Genomic DNA, 24,379 nt, shown 5'->3' on the forward strand with positions numbered 1-24,379 from the left:
ACAAAATTCTCTGGGGATAAGATGGGTACTTGTTATAAGCCCAATTTTACAAACTAAAAAACTAAGCCTGAAGGATTAAAAAGCACAGATAATTAGTGACAGAACTGAGACTTTAGCTCCAGGCCTAGAGTCTAGGTCCAGTCTGCTTTATTTATCCTTCCTTCCTTTCCTCCTCCCTCTTCTTAAATAAACGTGAAGGAGGAAATGTGAACACTCTCCTAAAAGCAAAGCATGCCTTCATCTCCTACTTTAAATAAAGCAGGAGGAGGAAGAAGAAGAAAGAGAAGGAGAAGAGGGAAAGAGAGAGAAGAGAGGAGAGAGGTTAAAAACGGGGAGAGAGACTGGCATGAAAACAGAAATATAGACCAACAGAAGATAGAAAGCCCAGAAATAAACCCATGCACCTATGGGTACCTTATTTTTGACAAAGGAGACAAGAATATACAATGGGATAAAGACAGCCCCTTCAATAAATGGTGCTGGGAAAACTGGACAGTTACATGTAAAAGAATGAAAATAGAACATTCCTAACACTATACACAAAGACTCGAATGGATTAAAGACCTAAATGTAAGATCAGAAACTACAAAACTCTTAGAGGAAAACATAGGGAGAACACTCAATGACATAAATCAAAGCAAGATCCTGCATGACCCACCTCCTAGAGTAACGGAAATAAAAACAAAAGTAAACAAGTGGGACTTGATTAAATTTAAAGCTTTTTCACAGCAAAGGAAACTATAAGCAAGGTGAAAAGACAACCCTCAGAGTGGGAGAAAATAACAGCAAATGAAACAACTGACCAAAGATTAATTTCCAAAATATACAAGCAGCTCATACAACTCAATGCCAGAAAAACAAACAACCCAATCAAAAAGCGGGAAAAAGACGTAAACACACACTTCTCCAAAAAAGACATAGAGATGGCTCACAAACACATGAAAAGATGCTCAACATCGCTCATTATTAGAGAAATGCAAATCAAAACTACAATGAGATATCACCTCACTCCGGTCAGAGTGGCCATGATCAAAAAGTCTACAAACAATAAATGCTGGAGAGGATGTGGAGAAAAAGGGAACACTCTTGCACTGTTGATGGGAATGTAAATCAATATAGCCACTATGGAAGACGATATGGAGATTCCTTAAAAAGCTAGGAATAAAATCACTATATGACCCAGAAATCCCACTCCTAGACCTATACCTTGAGGAAACCAAAATTGAAAAAGACACATGTATTCCATTGTTCATTGCAGCACTACTTACAATAGCTAGAACGTGGAAGCAACCTAGATGTGCATCAACAGATGAATGGATAAAGAAGCTGCGGTACATATACACAATGGAATATCACTCAGCTATAAAAGGAACACATTTAAGTCAGTTCTAATGAGGTGAATGAACCTAGAACCTATTATACACAGTGAAGTGAGTCAGAAAGAGGAAGATGAATACCATATTCTAACACATGTATATGGAATCTAGAAAAATGGTACTGAAGAATTTATTTACAGGTCAACAATGGAGAAACAGACAGAGTCTAGACTCATGGACATAGGGAGAGAGGGGGAGAGGGTGAGATGTATGGAAAGAGTAACATGGAAACTTACATTACCATATATAAAATAGATAGCCAAAAGGAATTTGCTGTATGGCTCAGTAAACTCAAACAGGGGCTCTGTATCAACCTAGAGTGGTGGGATGGGGAGGGAGATGGGAGGGAGTTTCAAAAGGGAGGGGATATATGTATAACTACGGCTGATTCATGTTGAGGTTTGACAGAAAACAGAAAAAATTCTGTAAAGCAATTATCCTTCAATTAAATAAATTTTTTTAAAAAAGGGGGAGGAGAGATGTTAAAAAGAAGGGGACAGAATAAAGAAGGGACGAGAAGGGAGAAGCAAAATTTAGATGTACATCTTATTCCAGGACTCTACCATGGGAAAGTCAATAAACTTACAAAAATCTGAACAAAACCACAGAAGAACCCTAAACATGTTTGGAGAAATCTAATGGGAGAGGTCTGAAAATGTGGAGTCCTTGCCTACCAAAGCAACCCTGACACGACAAACAAAAACTGCACCGTTTAGAGCTGACGCCAGTCACCATCAGGCACCATAACGGGTCTGTCAGTTCTATTGTCTTATAGCACCGAGAACAATGCATTGTTATGACACACATTTACCATATGCACAAACCCTATAAAAATGTTGAAATCTTCAATGAATTAACAAAAAGCTAAAGAATGAGGGCCTTGAGGAGAAAACTGCTATACTAAAAATGTTCTTGAAGTCAAAACAAAAACTTTCAGATTAAATTTCCCCAAATTTAAGGAAAAATAAAAGTTAAAGGTTTAAGTTGAAGGACATGGATTTTTAAAGTATGTATAATAGCCCCTAAAAATATTTATATCTGAGTTATTCAACTCACCGTTGAAGTATCAATGATGCTTTTCTCTCTTCCATCAATGTCATCATCTTCATCTTCATCACTGAAATCTGCAGCTGCACTTTCAAGGAATTTAAAATTCTCCAGCACGGAGGCAGAATCTGTTAACTCGGATTTTCTGGTTTAAAACATATACATCTTGCTCAGTTAATTTTTTAAACTCAGTGTAAGAATCCATGACTAATTCTGTTTATATTATCTGAATATATTATATATTCTGACTTCTGTTTATATTGAATTATAACCACCCCCCCACCAAAATCACACTAGGATCTGCACTGATTCTTATCTATTACACTTCCATGGATTTTAACTGGAAAAGCAATATAGGAAGAAACTGGTTACTCTTTTAAAAGTACTTTTCAATCATAACTACTACTTATGGCAATCTAATACAAAGAACTCCTCCTTCTGATTTAGTATTATTTTGATTCTTAAGCCAAACAATGCACTTCTTTTTGAAATATTTTTATTATCTCTGCCTCTGTTTTTCTCTATCCTTTTTTCTTTCTTCAACTCTTCCTCTTCCATAACTAAGAAAATAACCAGTAAATACAGAATTTTCTCTGATGCAATCTCATATTTCTAAACAGCTAAAAAGTTGAAAAAAGCAAATGTGTATATGAAGCTTACTAAAAACAGTATTTTAGTTAAACTAATATACTATTACAAAACGATCCTGTTGATGAATAAACCCTTAATCTTTGGAAATGATTAACTTTTCAAACATGTGAGATTTTAATTTAGCTCTCTCTAAAGAAATTCATCAATTTCCTAACGACCAGAATAGAATGACTGCTCTCCAGTTCATTAGGAAATGTTTTAGATAACAAGACATTTTCCTGAAAAGCATTTAGCCATAACTATGAACAAAATTCTCAAAACAGATAAATCTTAAATTTCAAATCTGCTGACAGCTATGTTTTTGTTCTTTTCTAACCTACTCTCCATCCCTATAGAAGTAAGATTCAGGATAATACCTTTATCAGTTTCAAAAGACTAGAGTGGACTTTCTTAAGCATCTTTATAATAATTTAAACTAATTCAATAGGTGAAAATATAACCAGGATTAATGCCCACACTATCTATGTCTACAAAGAGAAACAATCTACATCTTACATTTATGAAAACAAGTTATGTAATCTTAACTATTAATGAGCACATTTAAGAATGCTCCAATGACATTTGTTTACAAGACATATGTTTAAACCTTTACCTAAACCCCATAATTTTAGTTTATGTCCCAAATAACAGAAACTATGTTCTTACTAGAAAATGTACAGAGCTCAACTAAAACCATTCTTCCAGCCTAAACATGAGTTAAAATAAAGTAACATATTTAAATTTCAAAGAATCTTTGACTTTTTAATTTAAGAATTATGCCAAATTTTTTTTCAATAAAGAAGAATCTCCTTATTAAACTGTTCGCCTTCATTTTAAGCAGAATTCAATATAATTGTATGGTATATGGGCTTTCCTGGTGGCTCAGACAGTAAAGAATCTGCCTGCAATGCAGAAGACCTGGGTTTAATCCCTGGGTTGAGAAGATCCTGATCCAAAAATCAAAATGAAATGTTCCTGCTACTGAATTTTTCACTTATTCTATCAAGTAGAATATATATATATATATATATATATAAAATATATATATATACACACACATATATACACACACACTTGAAATAGATAATTTTCTAAAATGAAGAGGAGTTACAGCATTATTAGATAAATGAAAATGGCTAAGAAAAGGTTTACATCAAAAGAATTAAGTATTATATGATTTCTGGGTCACCAAGAATGAAAGTTCACTCTTACAGACTTGAAGTGAATTTCCAAATAAGATCATTTATGAAGTTATAATAGTAAGAGATGACTGAGCCTCAATGTATTAAAATTTATATTAAATGCATAAATTTCAAGCAAATAAAAATACCTTAAATAAAAATATTCTTAAAAGTCATAAATGATAACTCTAATCCGTGTGTATAAAAATTTAAACTTTTTATTAAACTTTATCATTGAATTACTTGTGCAGCAGTACCTAGAAGTGCAAGTATCACACGTGTCACCAATAAGCCAAAAATATTAATAAGAACTAAAACTACAGCCAAGCCACTTTCCAGACAAAATACTTACCCAATCATTGCTGTCTCTTTAACTTCGGCTTCTGTGCCATTTATAACTGAGTCCTGATTTTTGTCATCTTCCCTGTCAGTGACATCACTTGAAAAGCCCAACAAAGCTCGCACTCGTTTGGATTTCACATCTAGAATAGTATCTGTGTAACCCACCTCCTGTAGATACCTGTGTGTGAAGAGGATCTTTACAATTCAGACATACTGGAATCAGTACTCTACTACTGGATATCTAAATAAAAACATTTCTTTAAATTTACTGTCTGCATAAGACTGGACAGCACAGTACTATGCTAGTAGGACTCGCTAATAAATAATCTTCCAGCTGCAGATGGAGCTGTCTCTTGCAGTACCAGCCTCTATGGTCACTGAGAAAAACCAAAGAACTATACAATACACCATTCATTTATCTTAAGAAGAAGCTATTCCTTAATATATCTAATAGCACATTCTTTCTTCTAGGCAGGGCTGGAGTAGGCTCACTCTCAGAGGCTACTGAATTACTATTTCATAATAGTAATGAGAATAACCAGTAGTGTTTTTACACTTTTGATGTTACAGCATCACTGGATCAACTGTGATCTAGAGAGAATGTTTCTAGCATATATAGCTTCCTACATGACATACAAAACCACGGGATATTCCAAACAAGTCACTTCTACAGAAGGGAAGCTCTTATCCTGAGACAACTCTGCAATAAAAATAAACCACAGTTCAATTGTAGGATGTGGGAAGAGTGGGTGTACAGGTGTGTGTGCGCTGCAGAAAGGAGCAGCACAGAAAAGAAAGAATAGGTTTTGTATGGAGAGTTAAACATGGGTTCAAAGACCATTTCTTCCACTTTTTTCTTGTGTAGCATTAATTCTTCTGAACTTTAGCTTTCTTTCTCTTAAAAAAAAAAAAGAGTGCAGTGCCTGGCATACAAAAGGTGCTCAGTATCTATTAACAACAAAAGATGACCAAAAACGATCAAAAGTGGCAGTGGTAGGAACACAAAAAAGGCAAATGTTAATAATAAAGTCATTAATAAGTGTAACAGACAATATCAGACATTAGATTATATGTAAATATCAAGTCTATGAAATGAAAGATAAAACAAAGATCAAAAAGATAAGCAGTCTAAGATCTGGTATTAAGAGTTATTATTGCTCAAAGAGACATCTCACAAAAAGACATGTAACCAAAGTGGAGTAAGTTATCCTATCAAGTCAAGGTATTCATTTTCAATCCTAGCCAATATCTATAGAAAGGTTTTGATTAAAATTAGTAATCAGTTGATTCTTACAAACAAATACAAAAGAATTATGTTTTCTATTTTTAACAAGTAATATTTGATACATAACTCACTTTAGGAACAAAATCACATTACAAATACTGTTTCAAAAACTCTCATTCCATAAATAAACTGGTTTACTAAATAGCTACTTTCTCATTCATTAATATTTCAGTTCAGTTCAGTTCAGCCGCTCAGTTGTGTCTGACTCTTTGAGACCCCATGAACTGCAGCACACCAGGCCTCCCTGCCCATCACCAACTCCCAGAGTTCACTTAAACTCGTGTCCATCGAGTCAGTGATGCCATCCAGCCATCTCATCCTCTGTCATCCCCTTCTCCTCCTGCCCCCAATCCCTCCCAGCATCAGGGTCTTTTCCAATGAGTCAACTCTTCGCATGAGGTGGCCAAAGTACTGGAGTTTCAGCTTTAGCACCATTCCTTCCAAAGAACAACCAGGACTGATCTCCTTTAGAATGGACTGGTTGGATCTCCTTGCAGTCCAAGGGACTCCCAAGAGTCTTCTCCAACACCACGGTTCAAAAGCATCAATTCTTCGGCGCTTAGCTTTCTTCACAGTCCAACCCTCACATCCATACAAGACTACTGGAAAAACCATAGCCTTGACTAGACGGACCTTTGTTGGCAAAGTAATGTCTCTGCTTTTGAATATGCTATCTAGGTTGGTCATAACTTTCCTTCCAAGGAGTAAGCATCTTTTAATTTCATGGCTGCAATCACCATCTGCAGTGATTCTGGAGCCCAAAAAAATAAAGTCTGACACTGTTTCCCCATCTATTTCCCATGAAGTGATGGGACCAGATGCCATGATCTTCGTTTTCTGAATGGTGAGCTTTAAGCCAACTTTTTCACTCTCCTCTTTCACTTTCATCAAGAGGCTTTGTAGTTCCTCTTCACTTTCTGCCATAAGGGTGGTGTCATCTGCATATCTGAAGTTATTGATATTTCTCCCGGCAATCTTGATTCCAGCTTGTGCTTCTTCCAGCCCAGCGTTTCTCATGGTGTACTCTGCATATAAGTTAAATAAGCAGGATGACAATATACAGCCTTTATGTACTCCTTTTCCTATTTGGAACCAGTCTGTTGTTCCATGTCCAGTTCTAACTGTTGCTTCCTGACCTGCCTATAGGTTTCTCAAGAGGCAGGTCAGGCGGTCTGGTATTCCCATCTCTTTCAGAATTTTCCACTAATATTTAGGTTGGTGCAAAAGTAATTGTGGTTTTGCACTGTTGAACTTTGCCATTTGATACAGAAATAGATTCTTAAATAAATGTGGCTATGTTATACATCATTTTAATGTGCATTTCTCACTTTATGTTTTTTTGCTTTAATGACTTGGTACTTCCTGCTTATTTTATATGTATTTTAGACTATGGAAATGATGTTAGACAAAAAGCAAATTCAAGCAATTTTTTTAAGTTCAAAATGGGTTGTAAAGCAGCAGAGACAACTCACAACATCAACAATGCATTTGTCCCAGGACTGCTAACAAATGTACAGTGCAGTGGTGGTTCAAGAAGTTTTGCAAAGGAGAGGAGAGCCTTGAAGATGAGGAGCACAGTGGCCGGCCATCAGAAGTTAACAACAACCAACTGAGAGGAACATCAAAGCTGATCCTCTTACAACTACAGGAGAAGCTGCCAAAGAACTCAACGTCAACCATTCTATGGTCATTTGGCATTTGAAGCAAATTGGAAAGGTGAAAAAGCTTGATAAATGGGTGCCTCAGAACAGAAAAAGAAAAATAAATTGTCATTTTGAAGTGTTATCATCTCTTATTCTAGGAAACAACAACAAACCATTGCTTGATCGGATTGTGATGTGCAATGAAAAGTGGATTTTATAGGACAACTGGCCATATTCATCTGACCTCTCGCCAACCAACTACCACTTCTTCAAGCAACTCAACAACTTTTTGCAGGGGAAATGCTTCCTCAACCAGAAAGAGACAGAAAATGCTTTCCAAGAGTTCATCAAATCTCGAGGCATGGACTTTTACCCTACAAGAATAAACAATCTTGTTTTTCATTGGTAAAAATGTGTTGATGTTAATGGTTCCTATTTTTATTAATAGAGATATGTTTGAGTCTAGTTATAATGATTTAAAATTCATGATCTGAGATCACAATTAGGCCCGCATGAACCTAATAAAATGTCACCTCTGAGAGGCAGTTGAGTCTTTTAAAAATACTTCTTGGATTGCCATCATAACCACTGTCATTAAAAAAAAAAAAAGACAAAATCAGCACTTTAAGAACACTTATTTATTTATAAAAGGAAAACACACAAACCACTTTTAAGACCAAAGTGAAAGCCCACTTATTAAATACTAATGAAGTCTCATTTTCTTCTAACTTTGAGGAGATTAAAAAAAATAGAGGTAAGGAGAAACTTTACTATCCTCTCCCCATTATCAAAAGAATGACTGGCATGCAATCCACTTTGGAAACAACAGGTTTAGACTATTCACAAGCAAACCCAAAAGAATAAACCAGGTAGCAAATCTCATTTTACTGAGACACAAATCAAAATACCAATTTCAAATATAACATGCAAGGGTTAGGCACTGAGCTGATGAGTGGGTCTAGCCCCACTGCTTGACATCTGAATCTCAAACCAGCTCTGGTCCCTCTTTATACTCTCAAATTCACATTTTATAGGAGCGACTATATGTTAGCATAATATATACAAATTTGGGAAATCCAGTAAGTTCTTCCATCTATTTAAAATAAAGGTTAAAAACATAACTTAAAGATATCATGAGTAGACTCATATTAAAGCATATGTATATTCATGTAAAAAAAGTGCAAAGAAAAAAGTAACTTTAAGGGTACAGAATTCTTCAGACCATACATTTAAGCATATAATAAATTAGAAGCTCTAAACTGTACTTTTTGATAAAGCTAATCTATGGATAGATAAAGCTAATCTATGGATTATTTGCTATGGAAAGCAAATCTATTCTTGATAATCCGAGTTAATAGTTATTGAAAAATAAATTCCTCCATAGGGGAAAACGTGTTTAAAATGAAAAAGGATTAGTAATTCAATGAAGTTTTTTCATAGCAGATACTTTCATGAGATACTTACTGTCTGAGTAGTTGCCGACCTTGCTTCCACATTAACTGGCTGTTTTGTTGTGGCTGTACCTCTGTTTCATTACCTTCATCTGGAAAACATTAAAACATAAAAAAACTGATGTAATATACATTAGAGGACAACTCAACTCATTAGAAACATCCAATAAAAATTTATAAGATTAAGAACACTTCACTGTAAAGGATGTTTTGAGTGCATGCTGTGCTCAGTCATTCCAACTCTTTCCAATCCCATGAACTGTAGCCTGCCAGACTCCTCTGTCCATGCAGTTTTCCAGGTACGTTTTAGGACAATTTAAGTTTTAATTTCTATGTGCATGTGTGCTAAGTTGCTTCAGTCATGTCTGACTCTCTGCACCGCAGACTGCCAGGCTCCTTTGTCCATGAGATTCTCCAGGCAAGAATACTGGAGTCAACTGCCATGCCCTCCTCCAGGGATCTTCCTGACCCAGGGATTGAACCTGTGTGTCTTATGTCTCCTGCACTGGCAGGTGGGTTTTTTTTTTTTTTTAATACCACTGGTGCCTGTGAAACCCCTTAATTTCTATAAGGAAACTCTAAAATAAATTCATTATTGCTACTAAATTTCCCTGAGAGTTTCAGAACTAAAAATAAGGGCCTTTCCCCCAATTTTTAGGTAACCTGAGAATTTTCCTCTAGGACAAATGAAGTCACACAAAAATTAAATAAAAGTATTATGAAGCACCACATCAGAATGAGAACTAAATGCCCAGGAATGACTGTTTAGAAGGAAGGGGGAAAAAAAAGCCTGTCCGGTAAAGAACAGATAGATAAAAAATATTCCCAAACCAAGCCTATTTCCTTCACTAGTTATTAAATGAAAACCTCAAGCATTCTTTCCTTAAGACATTCTTCAGATGGAAACTTCCTAGGTCCCAGAGAGCTTAAAATTCATCATATGGTAGAAGCCAAATCTTTCAAGAAGAAGATAAAACAAAAAGAGCTTTCTCCTTGATAAGTCTGGAATAAAGAATTTCCAAACTACAGGATAGCTCAACTTTAAAAACATAAAAAAAAGTTCACACCCTCCATTAGCCCTTGATTAAACTATAAGAAACTGTGGTCTTCATAGGATTTTTATTCAAGTGGAGCTATAAGAGAGATTGGGGAATTTTCTTTTATGATACTTGATATAAAACATTTAATGTGTTCCAGATGCTGTGCTAAAAACATATACACTATTCTTTTAATCTTTACAACCTCCAAAGACAGGTATTATTACTATCCCCATTTTAAAGATGAGAGAGATGTTTTGCAGATTAATTGTAAGGTTTCTAAGTTAAAAATACAGCTGTGAGTATTGAAATCATGACTGCGTGACTCCAGAGCTCACATGTTTTTCTCCATATGCTCTCGTTACAATGGGAAGAGATTAGAGAAACATGTAAATGAAAATAAGAATTAGATCTTGCATTTTCATTATTCTCTTAAAATAACCAGACCAAGTTCTGTGACATACCAGAGAGAGAGCAGGAAAGTGGGGGGGGTGGGAGTGGGCGGGCAGGGGTGTGGGGTGGAGATTAACTCACAAAGAAAGATTACTTTGGGATGACTTCAAAGAACACTTACTTGAAAAAGAAAAAAGGAAAGAAAAACAATGTCTAAATAGTAAGGAAAAATAATACATTGTTTCCACTGACTGACACATTCAGGAACTGTGTGTATAACATAATATGTTCTTCCACTTCTTAGGTCAAGTGAGTAGCCTGTACTTGCCAAGTAAGAATATCTACACTGACATTTCAAAAGACCAAAAATTTCAGATGTGAAAGAACTTTTGAGATCATCTAATTTCCCATCAAAATATGCCTAAATCCTTTCTATACCATCCTCACATACACTCAACTGCCTTTGTCTACTTTGGTAGCTAGAAAGGTGAATTTTACTGTAAATAAATTATACCTTAATAAAAAATAAAGCCAAATCAAATAAGAATGCATCCTTACCCTCTTTTAAAAACTGTATTCTTGTATTGCAATAAAATCTGATCCCTGAGTGGTCATTTTATAATATATTAAAATATCAAACCACCATGTTGTATACCTGAGACTAATATAATTATACTTTAAAGAAAAAAAGAAAGGACTAACTTGTCTCAGTTAACCCAGCTCTGTGACAAAAACAGTAAGGTTATGAACTGCTCATTATTATATCATTCCACACTGGATCATGACTAGGCTCCAGATGACTGCAAGGGAATAAATGAAACATTATATATATAATCACCAGTATATAATATAACCAGTCACAACAATCAGTAAGAATGAAGACTGTCAAAGACCTACAGAGCTTGAAGAGTCCTTATCTCCTTGGCAATGGATTTGAGGAAACTGCTTTACCTTAGTTCTTTTATTAGATTAATGTATGAATTAATGATCTAAGGCCATGTCTGTGATCAAGACCTTAACCAAACAAACATAAGACAGGCTCTTTACTCAACATTACCAAATCTATTTTCCATTGACGCAGAGAAATAATCAATGGTATAGCTGTCTATAGAGCAGTAAGTTTCAACACCTGCAAATAATTATAAAGACAGAAATACTGATTTTGAATAAATTTCTCAGAAGTGAATTTTCCTTTCTCTGTTTTTTAAAAAAACCTGACTCTCTGGGTCACATGTGGACTTGATTTTCCCAACACTTCCTTATCCAGGCTAAACATTTAGTTCTCTCAATGGTTAGTAAGTACTCACCAACTATCAGATTCATTCTTACCTTATCATGTAAAAAAAAGTGACATTATATAAAAGTGAGGATTTTAAAGTGGGTAGGATTTCAATTTCTGGGTAATATTAAAAGTATTTGACTGGCATTTCAAGTTGGAGTAACAAGGACCCAAGTTACCCTCCTGCCTGAAGCAACTATAAAACAAAATAGAGATACGATGGTTAAGACACTGAACATCAGACAATGAAGGATAGCAATTCTGAGAAAAAGGAAGCAAACAGGTGAGCCCTATGATTGTTCCAGTTTATTGCCCTGACAGTTTCCTGATCATAGCATAAGGAGGAGAAACCAAAAGAAAAATGAAGATATAATGGCTGAGAAGTTCCAAATTTCATGAAAACTATAAACCCATAGATCCAAGAAACCCAACAAATCCCAAGCACAAGAAATACTGGGGAGAGGAGAGGAGGTAACTATACCAAGGCACATTATGATAAAATCGCTTAAAACAAATGAGAAAGAGATAAATCTTAAAAGCAGACAGAGAAATAGGTCACATATAGAGAGGAGAAGGGGGCGGCAGAGGATGGATGGTTGGACGGCATCACCAACTCAATGGACATGGGTTTGAGCAAACTTTGGGCAACAGTGAGGACAGGGAAACCTGGCGTGCTGCAGTCCATGGGGTTGCAAAGAGTCAGACACGACTGAGGGACTGAATAACAACAAATACACAGAGAAATGTATGGATGACAGAAGATACCACGTCAGAAACGATAAAAGCAACAACATAAAGACTTTCAGACACACAAAAGCTGAAAGAAGGCATTATCAGCAGCACATGTGTTAAAGTCCTCAAGACCGAAGGAAAATGATATTGGAAGATACGGATGCACACAAAGGAAAGATAGGCACTGGATATCTACGTTTTTTACGTTATTTAAATCTCTTTGAAAGAGAATTACTGAAACAAAAATAATAATGTAGGGTCAACCTGGGTCAACCCAGGGATTGAACCCGTATCTCCTGCATTGGCAAGTGGATTCTTTACACTGAGCCACCTGGGAAGCCAGTGAAAGGTCTGAACATCTCAGTTAGAAGGCAGAATTTGTTACTTTGGATAAAGACATTCTATTTTAAATAAGTATATGGCTTTTAATATTAAGCAGAAGAAACTGACGTATGAAAAATAAATAGATTTTAACATAACGTAAGTTATGAAATAGAAACGGTAAGGGTTTGCAAGTGGAACAAAATAGAAAAAAAAAGAAAGGAAACTAATTTTTGTGAAGAATATTTCAGAAAACATCTGGATTGTCAATTTTAGGAAAATACAATAAATGGATAAAATAATGAAGAAGGAAAAATCCCTGCTTCTTTTCTTTAATTTGGATACCCCACCTTCTATACCTTCTCCTAGTCACTGTCCTTATCACTTAATTTACAAACCCCTTGGTAATGCTCTAAGTTAGGCTCACATGCTTCCTCTGCAACCAAACTTTTACATCATCTTGAGTGAAGTTAATATTCATGTGGGTGGTTCACTTCAGCTTCTGCACAACCACCACCCTCTCTTAGCTGTCATGCCTTAGACCTTGTCATTATGAAGAACTGTCACTGATGCAAACTCACTTTCTGAGCATATCCTTCAGGCTCAATACTTCCAATTCACTAGGCACTTTGACTTTAGGTGGAACCTTAGATCAGGGGTCAGCAAACATTAGCCTGCAGATCAAACCCAGCCTGTTTGGGCTTCCCTGGTGGCTCAGATGATAAAGCATCTGTCTACAGTGCGGGAGACCAGGGTTCAATCCCTGGGTTGGGAAGATCCCCTGGAGAAGGAAATGGCAACCCACTCCAGTACTCTTGCCTGGAAAATCGCATGGACGGAGGAGCCTGGTAGGCTATAGTCCATGGGGTTGCAAAGAGTTGGACACGACTGAGCTACTTAACTTTCACTTTTCAAACCCAGCCTGCCACACTTATTCATTTATGTGTTGTGGCTGCTTTCAAGTTAACAACAGCCGAGTTGAGTAGTTGCAACAGGGAACAAATGGCCTACATATTACTATCTGGTCCTTTACAAAAGAGTTTGCTGACCTGCCCTAGATTGTAGCCTATCTACTTGCTTTGATCCATTAGCTTCCTTCTGTCTTCACTTTCTTTCCTTGCCAGTCTTAGTTCAGGGTCTATCAATTCAATCATTCTTTTGATAATGTCTCCAATTTTCTTGTCCCTTTATCTCTCCCTGAATCCAGCTGTTCACTATTTTCATTCTATTATCTTTTACCTAGGCTCCAGTTGTACAAAGCAGCACTTCTATATAAACTCTGATTATACAACTCAATTGAACCCTTAACTTTTCTCAATCCTACTATTCCTTAGTAAGTTTGTCCTCCTGTTCATTATTATTTTAAACCTTCTCTACTTTTCTTAAACCTCTAATGCATTTTTTTTTTTTTAACACAAAGCTTTTTTGAGTTTTATTTTTTTCCCCGGGTTGGAGATTCATCTTCTAACATGCATGCATCTCAAAACAGTAACAGGGTCTCGAATTGTTCCGAGCAGACATTAGACAAGCACAGGGGTTTGAAAATTCCTATTTAAAAAAATGGAAATTGCAGTGGGAAATTGAGAAGTCACACACGTGGTAGGGTGGTAGTTTATCCTGCTCCCCCAAAAGCTGAATCTAAACTTCACATTTTTTTACTACAAGGACCTGACCTGATGCTTGGGTGTGCTGAGTGGCACCAGGCCTTACCCCCAAAGGCTGTTGGTTCCCACTTCCTCCCAAAATGGCTCTGAGCAAGAAGGGACTCCTCTGGAAGTTCCTCCCCCAGCCTCCAAAGGATCGCCAGGGACAGCCAGGTCTCCTCTTCCCTTTGGAGACACTTTTCGTAAGTGTCACATTTCAGAAGGCCAGGGCTGTGTCACAGAGCCCCTGGAGATGGCTGGTAGATTTGGGGGCAGTTTGAATGTTTTCCCTTTGATTCCTGTGCTCAGGTTGGAGCCCCCTCCCCACATTTCTGCCAGAAAGATGTGGGGTCCCTGGAACTGGGGGAACCACAGGTCTAAGGCCAGAGCCTTTTAAGGGTGGTTTTAAACACACTGACCCTTCTGGCCCCTAACATTTGAGTAGCTCAAATGCTGGGGATTGCTGAAATCTTCTCTTCAACTTGATAAAAAGACAATTAGAGGAGGGTGGGATTGGCTACTAAGAAAAGTCCTGGGTCTTTGGTCTACCTCTCGGGGCAGACCCTGGCAGACTGTGAAGAGGGGAAAGAAGGGCAGGAGCATGTAGTCCCAAGCCCTGAGCACTACCAGGGAACCTGTGTGAGGCCTAAACAGGCAAGAGGAACGCAAGGAGGAAGAGGGAGCAGGGAGGATAAGCTGCCTGTAGTGGGGACCTACGGAGTGCCACTCAGCCACGCAGGTAATCCTGTCTCATACATACAGCTATTATGTTAAATACCCACCACTAGACCAAAACCCAAACCTGTAGACCCATCACCTAACTTCCTACATTCTCTCTTGGTAACAATAAAAGGCATACACGCTTCTCCTGCTATTCTCCAGCTATGATCAGAATTTCTATTATTTCTACAGATACTTTCATATTTTAAGTATCGCTATTCTCTCTCCCTTTGATTAGTTCCTCCTCTAAGAAACATGTCACTTACACACACACACACACACACACACACACACACACACACACACACACTCTGTCTCTTCATTGACCCCACTGGTCCCTTCAGCCATTTCCGCTTATACCTTGCCTTCACCTCCACAACCTCAGCTTCCTAAAAGTTTACCACACTTAGTCTTCACTTTCCACAGTCTCCATTTCTGCCCTCAACTCTCTCCCAAAGCTGTTCACAATAAAGTTTCCAGTGACCTGTGTGTCACTAAATCCCAGAGATACTCTTCAGACCCCAAGGCATTAATCTATAATACTGAAGGATCCTTCCTTCCAGAAATCCTCTCTTCTCTTGATTTCCACTCTCCTGATTTTCCAAATCCTAGTAAAATAATCCTCAGCAGTTTCCTTTTCAAGTTTCTATTGTTCTACCAGTTTTCTAAATGCCACCATTCCTCAAGGCTCCATTGAGGTCCTCTTCTTACTCTGCCTAAGATCCCTGGCTGAGCTCTTCCACCCCACTGGTGTTGAGTGTAATTTAGTACTGCTTATGCTCTGAAATCTACATATTGCTGCTGCTGCTGCTGCTGCTAAGTCGCGTGAGTCGTGTCCGACTCTGTGCGACCCCAGAGACGGCAGCCCACCAGGCTCTGCCTTCCCTGGGATTCTCCAGGCAAGAACACTGGAGTGGGTTGCCATTTCCTTCTCCAATGCATGAAAGTGAAAAGTGAAAGTGAAGTCGCTCAGTCGTGTCCGACTCTTCGCAATCCCATGGACTGCAGCCTACCAGGCACCTCTGTCCATAGGATTTTCCAGGCAAGGGTACTGGAGTGGGTTGCCATTGCCTTCTCCGAATCTACATATTAAACCCCTATATTTGGCTGGAGCTCCAGACTCACCTGTCCAACTGTATACCAGCTATTTTCATTTGATGGCCTAACAAATAAATCCAAACGTGCACCCAGCATCTTCCAAACACAGTTTTGGTCTAGTTTTTTATACTAGAAGTGTGGAAGTCATCTTTGCATCTCCCTTTTTTAAAAAAACCCTCCATCTAAACAAGAACTAATATCCTGCAGATTTTACTTCCTAAGTATTTCCTGAACACAATCACTTCTCTTCAACTCCATTGTTGGTACATTTGTCAAGGTAACCTTCCTCATTTGCCCAGGAGGTTGTAAAGTCCTCTAACCAGTCTCCCCATCTCCATTTTTCTCCTCTCTAACCCATCTTTCCAGTAGTCATGTACGGATGTGAGAGCTGGACCATAAAGAAGGCTGAGCACTGAAGAATTGATGCCTTTGAACTGTGGTGTTGGAGAAGACTGTTGAGAGTCCCTTGGACTGCAAGATCCAACTAGTCCATCCTAAAGGAGATCAGTCCTGAATATTCATTGAAAGGACTGATGCTGAAGCTGAAACTCCAACACTTTGGCCACCTGATGTGAAGAACTGACTCACTGGAAAAGACCCTGATACTGGGAAAGACTGAAGGCAGGAGGAGAAGGGGATGACAGAAGATGAGATGGTTGCATGGTATCACCAACGCAATGGACATGAGTTTGTGCTGCGGTCCATGGGGTTGCAAAGAGTCGGACACGACTGAACTTAACTGAACCCATCTTTCCTTACTGCTGACAGCATGATCTGATAGAAAATCTGATCACCAAAAAATAACAACAAAAAAATGTCAGTGATCAACTGGTATTGCTCTAAATCTCAAGGATTCAATATTCAGCTGTGGAAACATGTTAATAACACTACTACATTAAAGTGAACTACAAAATTGGCAGTGCATTAGGAATTATTCTGTTCCTTCAGATACTGTCAAACATAGAAATAGTGTGGTCAAATGGGGAGAATTTGAGTTTTGGAGTCAGAAGATTATATTCCCATTCAGATCCATATTCCCATTAATAGCCGTGTAACCCCTGGGGAAATTTCTGCACTTCTCTGAGTTTAAATTTCATACAAGTAAAATGAAAATAATATTACTTTTATTGAATAATTACATTAAGAATTAAAGTTAATGTATATAAAGCCCAGCATATGATAGTTATATCAGACGTTTGATCCAGGAATTTAACCTGACATCATGTCAAAAACATACTAATCTGAAACGTGGTGATGGCTTTTCAACAATTTTTCTTGCTTTCCCCTAACACCTACTAACATATTAGTCAATTATATTCCTTAATATCTTTACAAGTACTACTGTTTTATTATTTGATGGGGTGATGAGGAAGACAGGAGAAAGAAAAAGGAAGAAATAACACAAAAAGATAATAAATGCTTCAGCTGTTAAAAACACTGTCCTGGTTACACAATGTCCCGTGGGTAAAAAAGTCCAAAACAATTTTGCACCTGAAATTGAGAGATTAGACTTAAAGGATGAGTAATTCTCTTGTACTGAAAGAAGAAATCTCTTACCTCCACGGCTTATACTCTTTCTCTCAGGATTTCAAGGGCATGATGTACTTTGTATTACACATCTCAAAGTTCCCATTAAAATTGTGGGGACCCAGCAAGACACAGTTATGTTGGTGCATGTTACCCCATGAATTCTGATCCTTCCAGTAAGTGCAGAACATAAGCAGAAAATGGGGAACTGCAAGAAAGGGGACGAGGGGAAAGGAAGGAACGTGGTGGAAAATGATCTAAATGACACTAAGAGATTAGTGCCCAAAGATATGCAGGTCAGAAAAAATAACTAATATGCAAATAATTAGAAACTAACTTGCAGTTATAAATACTGTTGCTACAAAATACTGGATATTAATTTCTTTTTACTTACTTAAACTTCCTTGAAAATTAGCTTACCAGAATCATAGCTTGGAGGCTTCATATCTCCCTGATTCAATTCTGTCCCATATTTCAACTTGTGGTATTTGGCTCTAACAAAGAAATAAGAAAATACAAACCATCTTAAAACACAGTTAAATGAACCTTAAGATATGTAATAGGAGTAGTTATCAGTATGCAGTAGTCCTGACTAACTTTTAACTGTTCAAAGCCTTCCACAGTACCAAAGTCTTAATGTAAAAGTGCTTCCCATTATCATTTTGCTGTTATACCATCAAGTTCTGTTACAACAAAAAAGTAATAACACTGAGAATGATAAATCTTGTTTCTATAATTATGAATGAACCCTGTAACATTCTAGTTTCTGCAGTATTCAGATTTTCTTGAGGACTGCCAGAGTACAATTCTATCAAAAGCAATAGATAAGTTTGGATTGTGAAATAAACTTGAAAAAGACTAATCTTTCTCAAAATTGAGCTTTTTTATCTTTAAGAAAAAAAAGGTCACCCATAATACTCTGCATTGTCAGGCAATTATGCTTTGCTAAGTATGCATTAGAGTGAACAATCCAAAAGAGGGAGGAGGAATCAGCTTGAATTATCAGTGTTGAATAAGACATTCTCGAAGAAATAAACATATTTTTTAACAGTCAAGGTATCTTCTGCCTTTTTAAGATGAAGTCAGGAAGAACTGTGAACAGGAATATTTTCTCTTAAAAGTTAACTAGATGTTATCATCTCTGATTCATGTGATTTAACCATCTCAGATTAAACCATCTAAGATGAGAAAAATAATCCAAATAAGGTACAAAATTAAAAGGTAAACTAAAAATGAACCATACTTAAGGTTGTATATTTTTACTTGCTTGCTTCCCCCAAATATTGAGGCTATTATAATATTCAATATAATAAGACTGGGATAAAAGCAACAACAATAATAATTTGAAAAAACAAATAATAAAGAAGGAATAAGGGCTTCCCATGTGTTGCTAATAGTAAAGAATATGCCTGCCAATGCAGGAGACATAACAGACATGGGTTTGATCCCTGGGTCAAGAAGATCCCCTGAAGGAGGGCATGACAACCCATTTCTAGTATCCTTGCCTGGAGAATCCTATGGACAGAGGAGACTGGTAGGCTACAGTCCATAAGGTCGCAGAGAATTGGAAGAGACTTAGCACACACAATGGAATAGAGTTAGCATGCACTCATGCACGTAAGGGCAACCAAAGAGCCAAATTTGTAAGTTATTTTTTTCTTTATAAAATAACTGAAAAAAAAAAAGACTAACTGAGCAGTTCGTTTAAAATTTTTATATTTCAAGAAAAGGATAAATAAAATGAAAATAATTTGCTCAAATGTGTAAAATATTGGAATTCTTCATCCTATTTTGAATTAATTATTTTTCAGTCATAGCAGGAAAAAAATGAAAATTTTATACAGAGGGGAATGTTAAGAAAATCTCTGAAAATTACAGATAACTGATGTTCTATTTCTTAAGGTAGGTGGTGGGTAATTAGTATTTTTTTATATTAATCTTTATATGTTTTGTATATTAAAAGTTTTGTGATAATATATACCCACTAAAAAGAAAAAAGAACATCTTTGTGTACAAATATGGGATTGAGCTTTAGACTTAAGTAAAAAAAAAAAATAATAATAAGGCACATAATACTGTATGTGTGTATGTGTGTGCATACATTTCTGTGTGTTTTATATGTGTGTGTTATGGTTTTTAAATGTAATGGTCAATCTTTAGATTTTTCAGACATGTACTTCATCTACCATAAGATGAGTAACAATACCTCCTATTAGTCAAAATAGCAATTAAAAGTAATTGGCCTGAAGACAGAATAAAAGCAGTAATGAAGTTTTATGGAGTTAACTTACATATTTTTGTTCTATATATATATATTTATATACACACAGATACATATATAAACACATATGAAAAAAAATTTCAAACCCAAAATGCTGCACTATAGTGCATCCTAGTGGTCTTGGGAAAAACTACAACAGAGTTTACAAAAAAAGGAATAGAAAATATTCTATACAATGTATATAACAAAACACTATGAATAACATTTCCAAAAAAATTAGATAAAGACAAAATAAAGAACTGCTGTGTTTGCTACAAGCCATGTTCCCATAAATCAGGGTCTCCTTACTGAATTGTTCAATTCACTGAAAAACAATTTACTCACAGAACTCAATTTAGTAACATTTCTTTTGAAGTCAATATGCTAAAATACCTTTCCACTTATATCATTTCCCATTGTTTTAACCCTTCATCTCACTGTCAACAATTTTCTTGTTCCCTAATCTTTTTCTATCTATATCTGACTCCACGTTAAACAGTAAATCTCATGCCTAAGAACTCTACATTTGATACATAGCTACGCCTCCCAACTGCCCTTTACTGGATAAAACTGCATGAAAATCATATAATTACAATATATTAAAGATATTAATGACATCCCATTATGGTTTTGTTTCAAAGTCAATTATTACATATGATATGCTTGGAATATAACACAGCATTCCAACCACCCTTCAAATGTTGACAAAAATAATTTGATTAAATCCAACAAACTGTTATTAAATTATTATGACAGATACTGCACTTACTGGCTGCTGGGAATAATGTGCAGCTTATAGTTGCTTAAGGGTAGAGGTAAGGAGATGAAGAAGAGACAGAAATGTAAATAAATAACACTGTGGATAAGAACTATGAGTTATACCAAATGTTACACAAATTCAGATAAGGGATTGTCTAATTCTGTCAAAGGTCCTGACAGTAGTCAAGGACAGCTATCAAAAAGAAACCTCAAAACCTGCAATCAGTTTTACAATCAGACAAATGGATTGCTGAAGAAGGTATTTTGGTCAGAAGGAACATCTTAAGAGTGGGGGAGGGGTGTGGAAAAGCACAGTGTGTGTGCGTGTGTGTGTGCATATGTACAGGACTAGAAAGAGGCCTGGATGTAAACGGCTTTACTCAGAATTCTGAAATTAGCTAGATATTTTTACGCAAGGATATAACATTTGTGATTTAGAAAATGAATCCTGTGGATGTGGAAAATAAAGATTAGAATAAGAAAATGTATTAGAGGCAAGGATGATAGCTGGGTTTTTACATTGGAGCAGACACAAGAGATGCGGAGCAAATGGAAGAAATGTTTTAGAATTATATTTTATATAGTGCTTGAGATTCTTCAGTATAGAACTTCCTGAAAAAACCTGAGGTTATACCCAGTGTGTTCTTGGAAAATTATATGTAATTTTTTCATTTTTTAAATTTTATCACCCTTTCAGGAATGCTCTGTTAAACCCACACTAGGTGAGTAATCTTTCTGTAATGTTAAAGATTCAGTTTTACTTAACTGTGGACCTTTTTAAGTGGGACTAGTTAGAAAATCTATAACCAGCAACTCAAAACCATGATCCTTACTTGGGTTTTTACAGGTTAAATGACAAGATGCCTAGAATTTGCTCTAAAATAGATTTGAGATAAGGCAAGACTGACAAAAATGTTAACTGTTGAGGCTTGGAGGTGTATATAAAGGATATTAGTCTCTGTATGTCTGTGTTTCAAATTTTATGCAGTTAAAAAAAAAAAACAAAAACTGGCTTAAGGCATTAGAAAAAATAATTTTAAAATGAAAAGAACTGAAATGCTTTATAGCTCTAATTTTTTTAAAAAATTACTAGGCATTATAAAAATAATTTCACAGTGAAGAGAACTTAAATGTTTAAGAGCTCTAATTCACAAAGCATTTTTTTAATTTCTTAATTTATTATACACTTCAGTGGTGCCATACATTAGGAGATTATTCCCAATGTAATGGCACAAAGTTCCATGAACTTTAAAAGATATGAAATCAGGGATACTTTTCCAGGAGAATCCCTTTAAATTAAAAAACAAAGAACAATCTTCCCTAGACTCAGCCACTAGCTGTTTATCTTTTATGTTCTCCAAAGTCAAACTACTTGAAAGAATAAACAACTCTATCTGTCTCCACTCTATCCATCCTTCTCACCTCTCAATCCCCTGTGATCTGGTTTATGTTCCTGCTACTTCACTAAAGCTGTTCTGGCAAGGATACCAACAAGCACCTAACTGGCAAGTCCAGAACTATTTTCAGTATACAACTTGTGATTTGTTTGGCATCTGCAACTGTCAAACTCCCACCTTCTCTAGCTTGCTTCCCAGTCACGGCTTTCTCCTTCCTTCCCCACTACTCTTTGGTTACAGCTTCTTTCTCTGTCTTTTCCTCAAACCACTCCTGCAACTGGCTCCTGCCTCTTCTTGTTCCACGCTAGTTCTGTTCGTTTCAAAGTTCTTATAATTTTACCCACAGTATTGATGATTCCCAAGTACACATCTCTATTCATGAATCCTCTTCTATATCTGCTTTACTACCCTTTTTATTTCTAACTCACTTTATAATTTTCAAACTTCTCTCTCAAGCCAGAAACCTGGAAATCATTCTTGAATTATCTTTCTTCGTCATCCCCAATACCAAGTCACCTCCAAATTTTATGGATTCTTTCTAGTTAGAAGGTTTCATAGGGAATTCCTTGGTGATTAGTGGTTAGGATTGGGCTTTTACTGCCAGGGGCCCAGGTTCGACCCCTGATCAGGGAACTAAGATTCTGCAAACCACATACTGCAGCCAAAAAATATAATATTAGAAGTAAAAAATAAAATGTTTCATTAGTTGGTGACTCCTCTATTCCAGCAGTTAATATATCATTTCTCATCCTAAACTATTAATTTTCCAGCCTCTATTAACAGATCTTTTCAGTTCATCCCCCAAACTAAGGTCAGAGTGATTTTCTAAAATCTATTTAACACTATTCTATGCTTAAACCTTTCAACAGTACAACAAATAAATGCAATATATATTCCTAGACTAGACCCTGGACCAGGAAAAAAAAAATACTACAAAGATTATTACTGGCACATTTGGTAGGAAAAAAATGCTATAAAGATCATCACTGGATTGCTTCTGGGCCTCTAAGATCAAGTAAGGTCATCACTGAAATATATGAATATGGGCTATATTACATAACAGAACTATGTTAACACTAAATTTCCTTAATAATGAACTATATTTATTTAAGGGAAAGTCCTTGTTCTTAGAAGATACTCTCTTAAGTATTTAGGGACAAAGGGGCATAAGTCTACAAACAAGTAGCAAACGACTCTGGGGGAGGGGCGGGGGAGCGGGGGGAAGGCCATGAGTATATAGAGAGAACATGATCCAAGTACATACAGCAAAATGTTCTCAACTGGTGAAATCTGGGTACAGTATACAGTTTGTTCAACTTCAATTAGTTTGAGGTTATTTTAGAATAAAATATTTTTTAAAAATTTCCAATGTAAGACAGGAGTTTGAACTCCTTAGTTAGGCTCTTCATGATCGGGCTTTTGCCCACCTCTACCATTACAGCTTATAAATTACAACTGACACCCCTACCTTCCATACACAGTAATCGCAAATTTCTAAACATATCATACTGCTTTGTCTCATGTCAAATATACCATCTCCACGTCCTGAACCTTGGCAAACAGCTTATTTTTTATGATGCTGTTCATGTCTCACCTCCTCTAATTACACCCTCCTTTCTACTTCCACAGACTGCAGATCCAAATAACCACTCCCTTCTTTGTACCCTGGGTACCACTGTACCCTGTGCTGACTTCTCCCATAGCATCTCACTTACTGCACTGCACTTTTGTGATTTATGACTCTGCTTCCTGCTACTCTAAGCTGTGAAGGACAAGAACTGTGACTTGCTTGTTCCCAATTCCAGCACAGTACTTAAATTGGATGGATAGATTAATGAATATGTTATTAAGAAGGGAAACACACACACATGCACACACATACATACCATATCCATGTCCTTGGTTAGTTTAGTATTTGTATATTTTTTCTGACTTATAAGATAGTATTATGTACTGGTAGAGTACAAGCTTCAGAAGCAGACAAACCAGAGGGATCTGAATCATAGCTCTACTGTAACTCTATAACTCTAAGTTATTTAGTTTTTAAGCCTCAAGGTCTAATACATAGTAGTTAATAAGTAGTTATTATTAATGTTATTATGCTCTCTTTGATTATGCCTATCATTTAGATTGCTTAAAATCTCAGATATTCCCAAATTACACACTTTTAAAAGTGTTCTCCGCCCACCTCCCCAAAACAGCTTCCAATCAACCTCTCAAGGAATGAAAAGAACCACCAATTTTTCACTAAGAGGTCA

The 24,379-nt window shown here is 36.5% G+C and overlaps 1 protein-coding gene across 2 annotated transcripts in view; it reads right to left on the reverse strand.

Annotated features, from left to right (window-relative positions):
• The window catches only part of STRN (striatin), a 118,831-nt gene that overhangs the window by 54,242 nt on the left and 40,210 nt on the right, over positions 1 to 24,379 (reverse strand). For both annotated transcript variants that reach the window (XM_070798503.1, XM_070798504.1), the window contains exons 3-6: positions 18,126 to 18,199; positions 8,969 to 9,047; positions 4,587 to 4,754; positions 2,433 to 2,568 (exon numbers count right to left, since the gene is read on the reverse strand). In XM_070798503.1, coding sequence (XP_070654604.1) covers positions 2,433 to 2,568; positions 4,587 to 4,754; positions 8,969 to 9,047; positions 18,126 to 18,199 — 457 coding nt within the window. The remainder of the gene's footprint in view (positions 1 to 2,432; positions 2,569 to 4,586; positions 4,755 to 8,968; positions 9,048 to 18,125; positions 18,200 to 24,379) is intronic.

The sequence above is a fragment of the Bos indicus genome, chromosome 11, assembly GCF_029378745.1.
Source record: "Bos indicus isolate NIAB-ARS_2022 breed Sahiwal x Tharparkar chromosome 11, NIAB-ARS_B.indTharparkar_mat_pri_1.0, whole genome shotgun sequence".
NCBI classification, from domain to species: Eukaryota; Metazoa; Chordata; class Mammalia; order Artiodactyla; family Bovidae; genus Bos; species Bos indicus.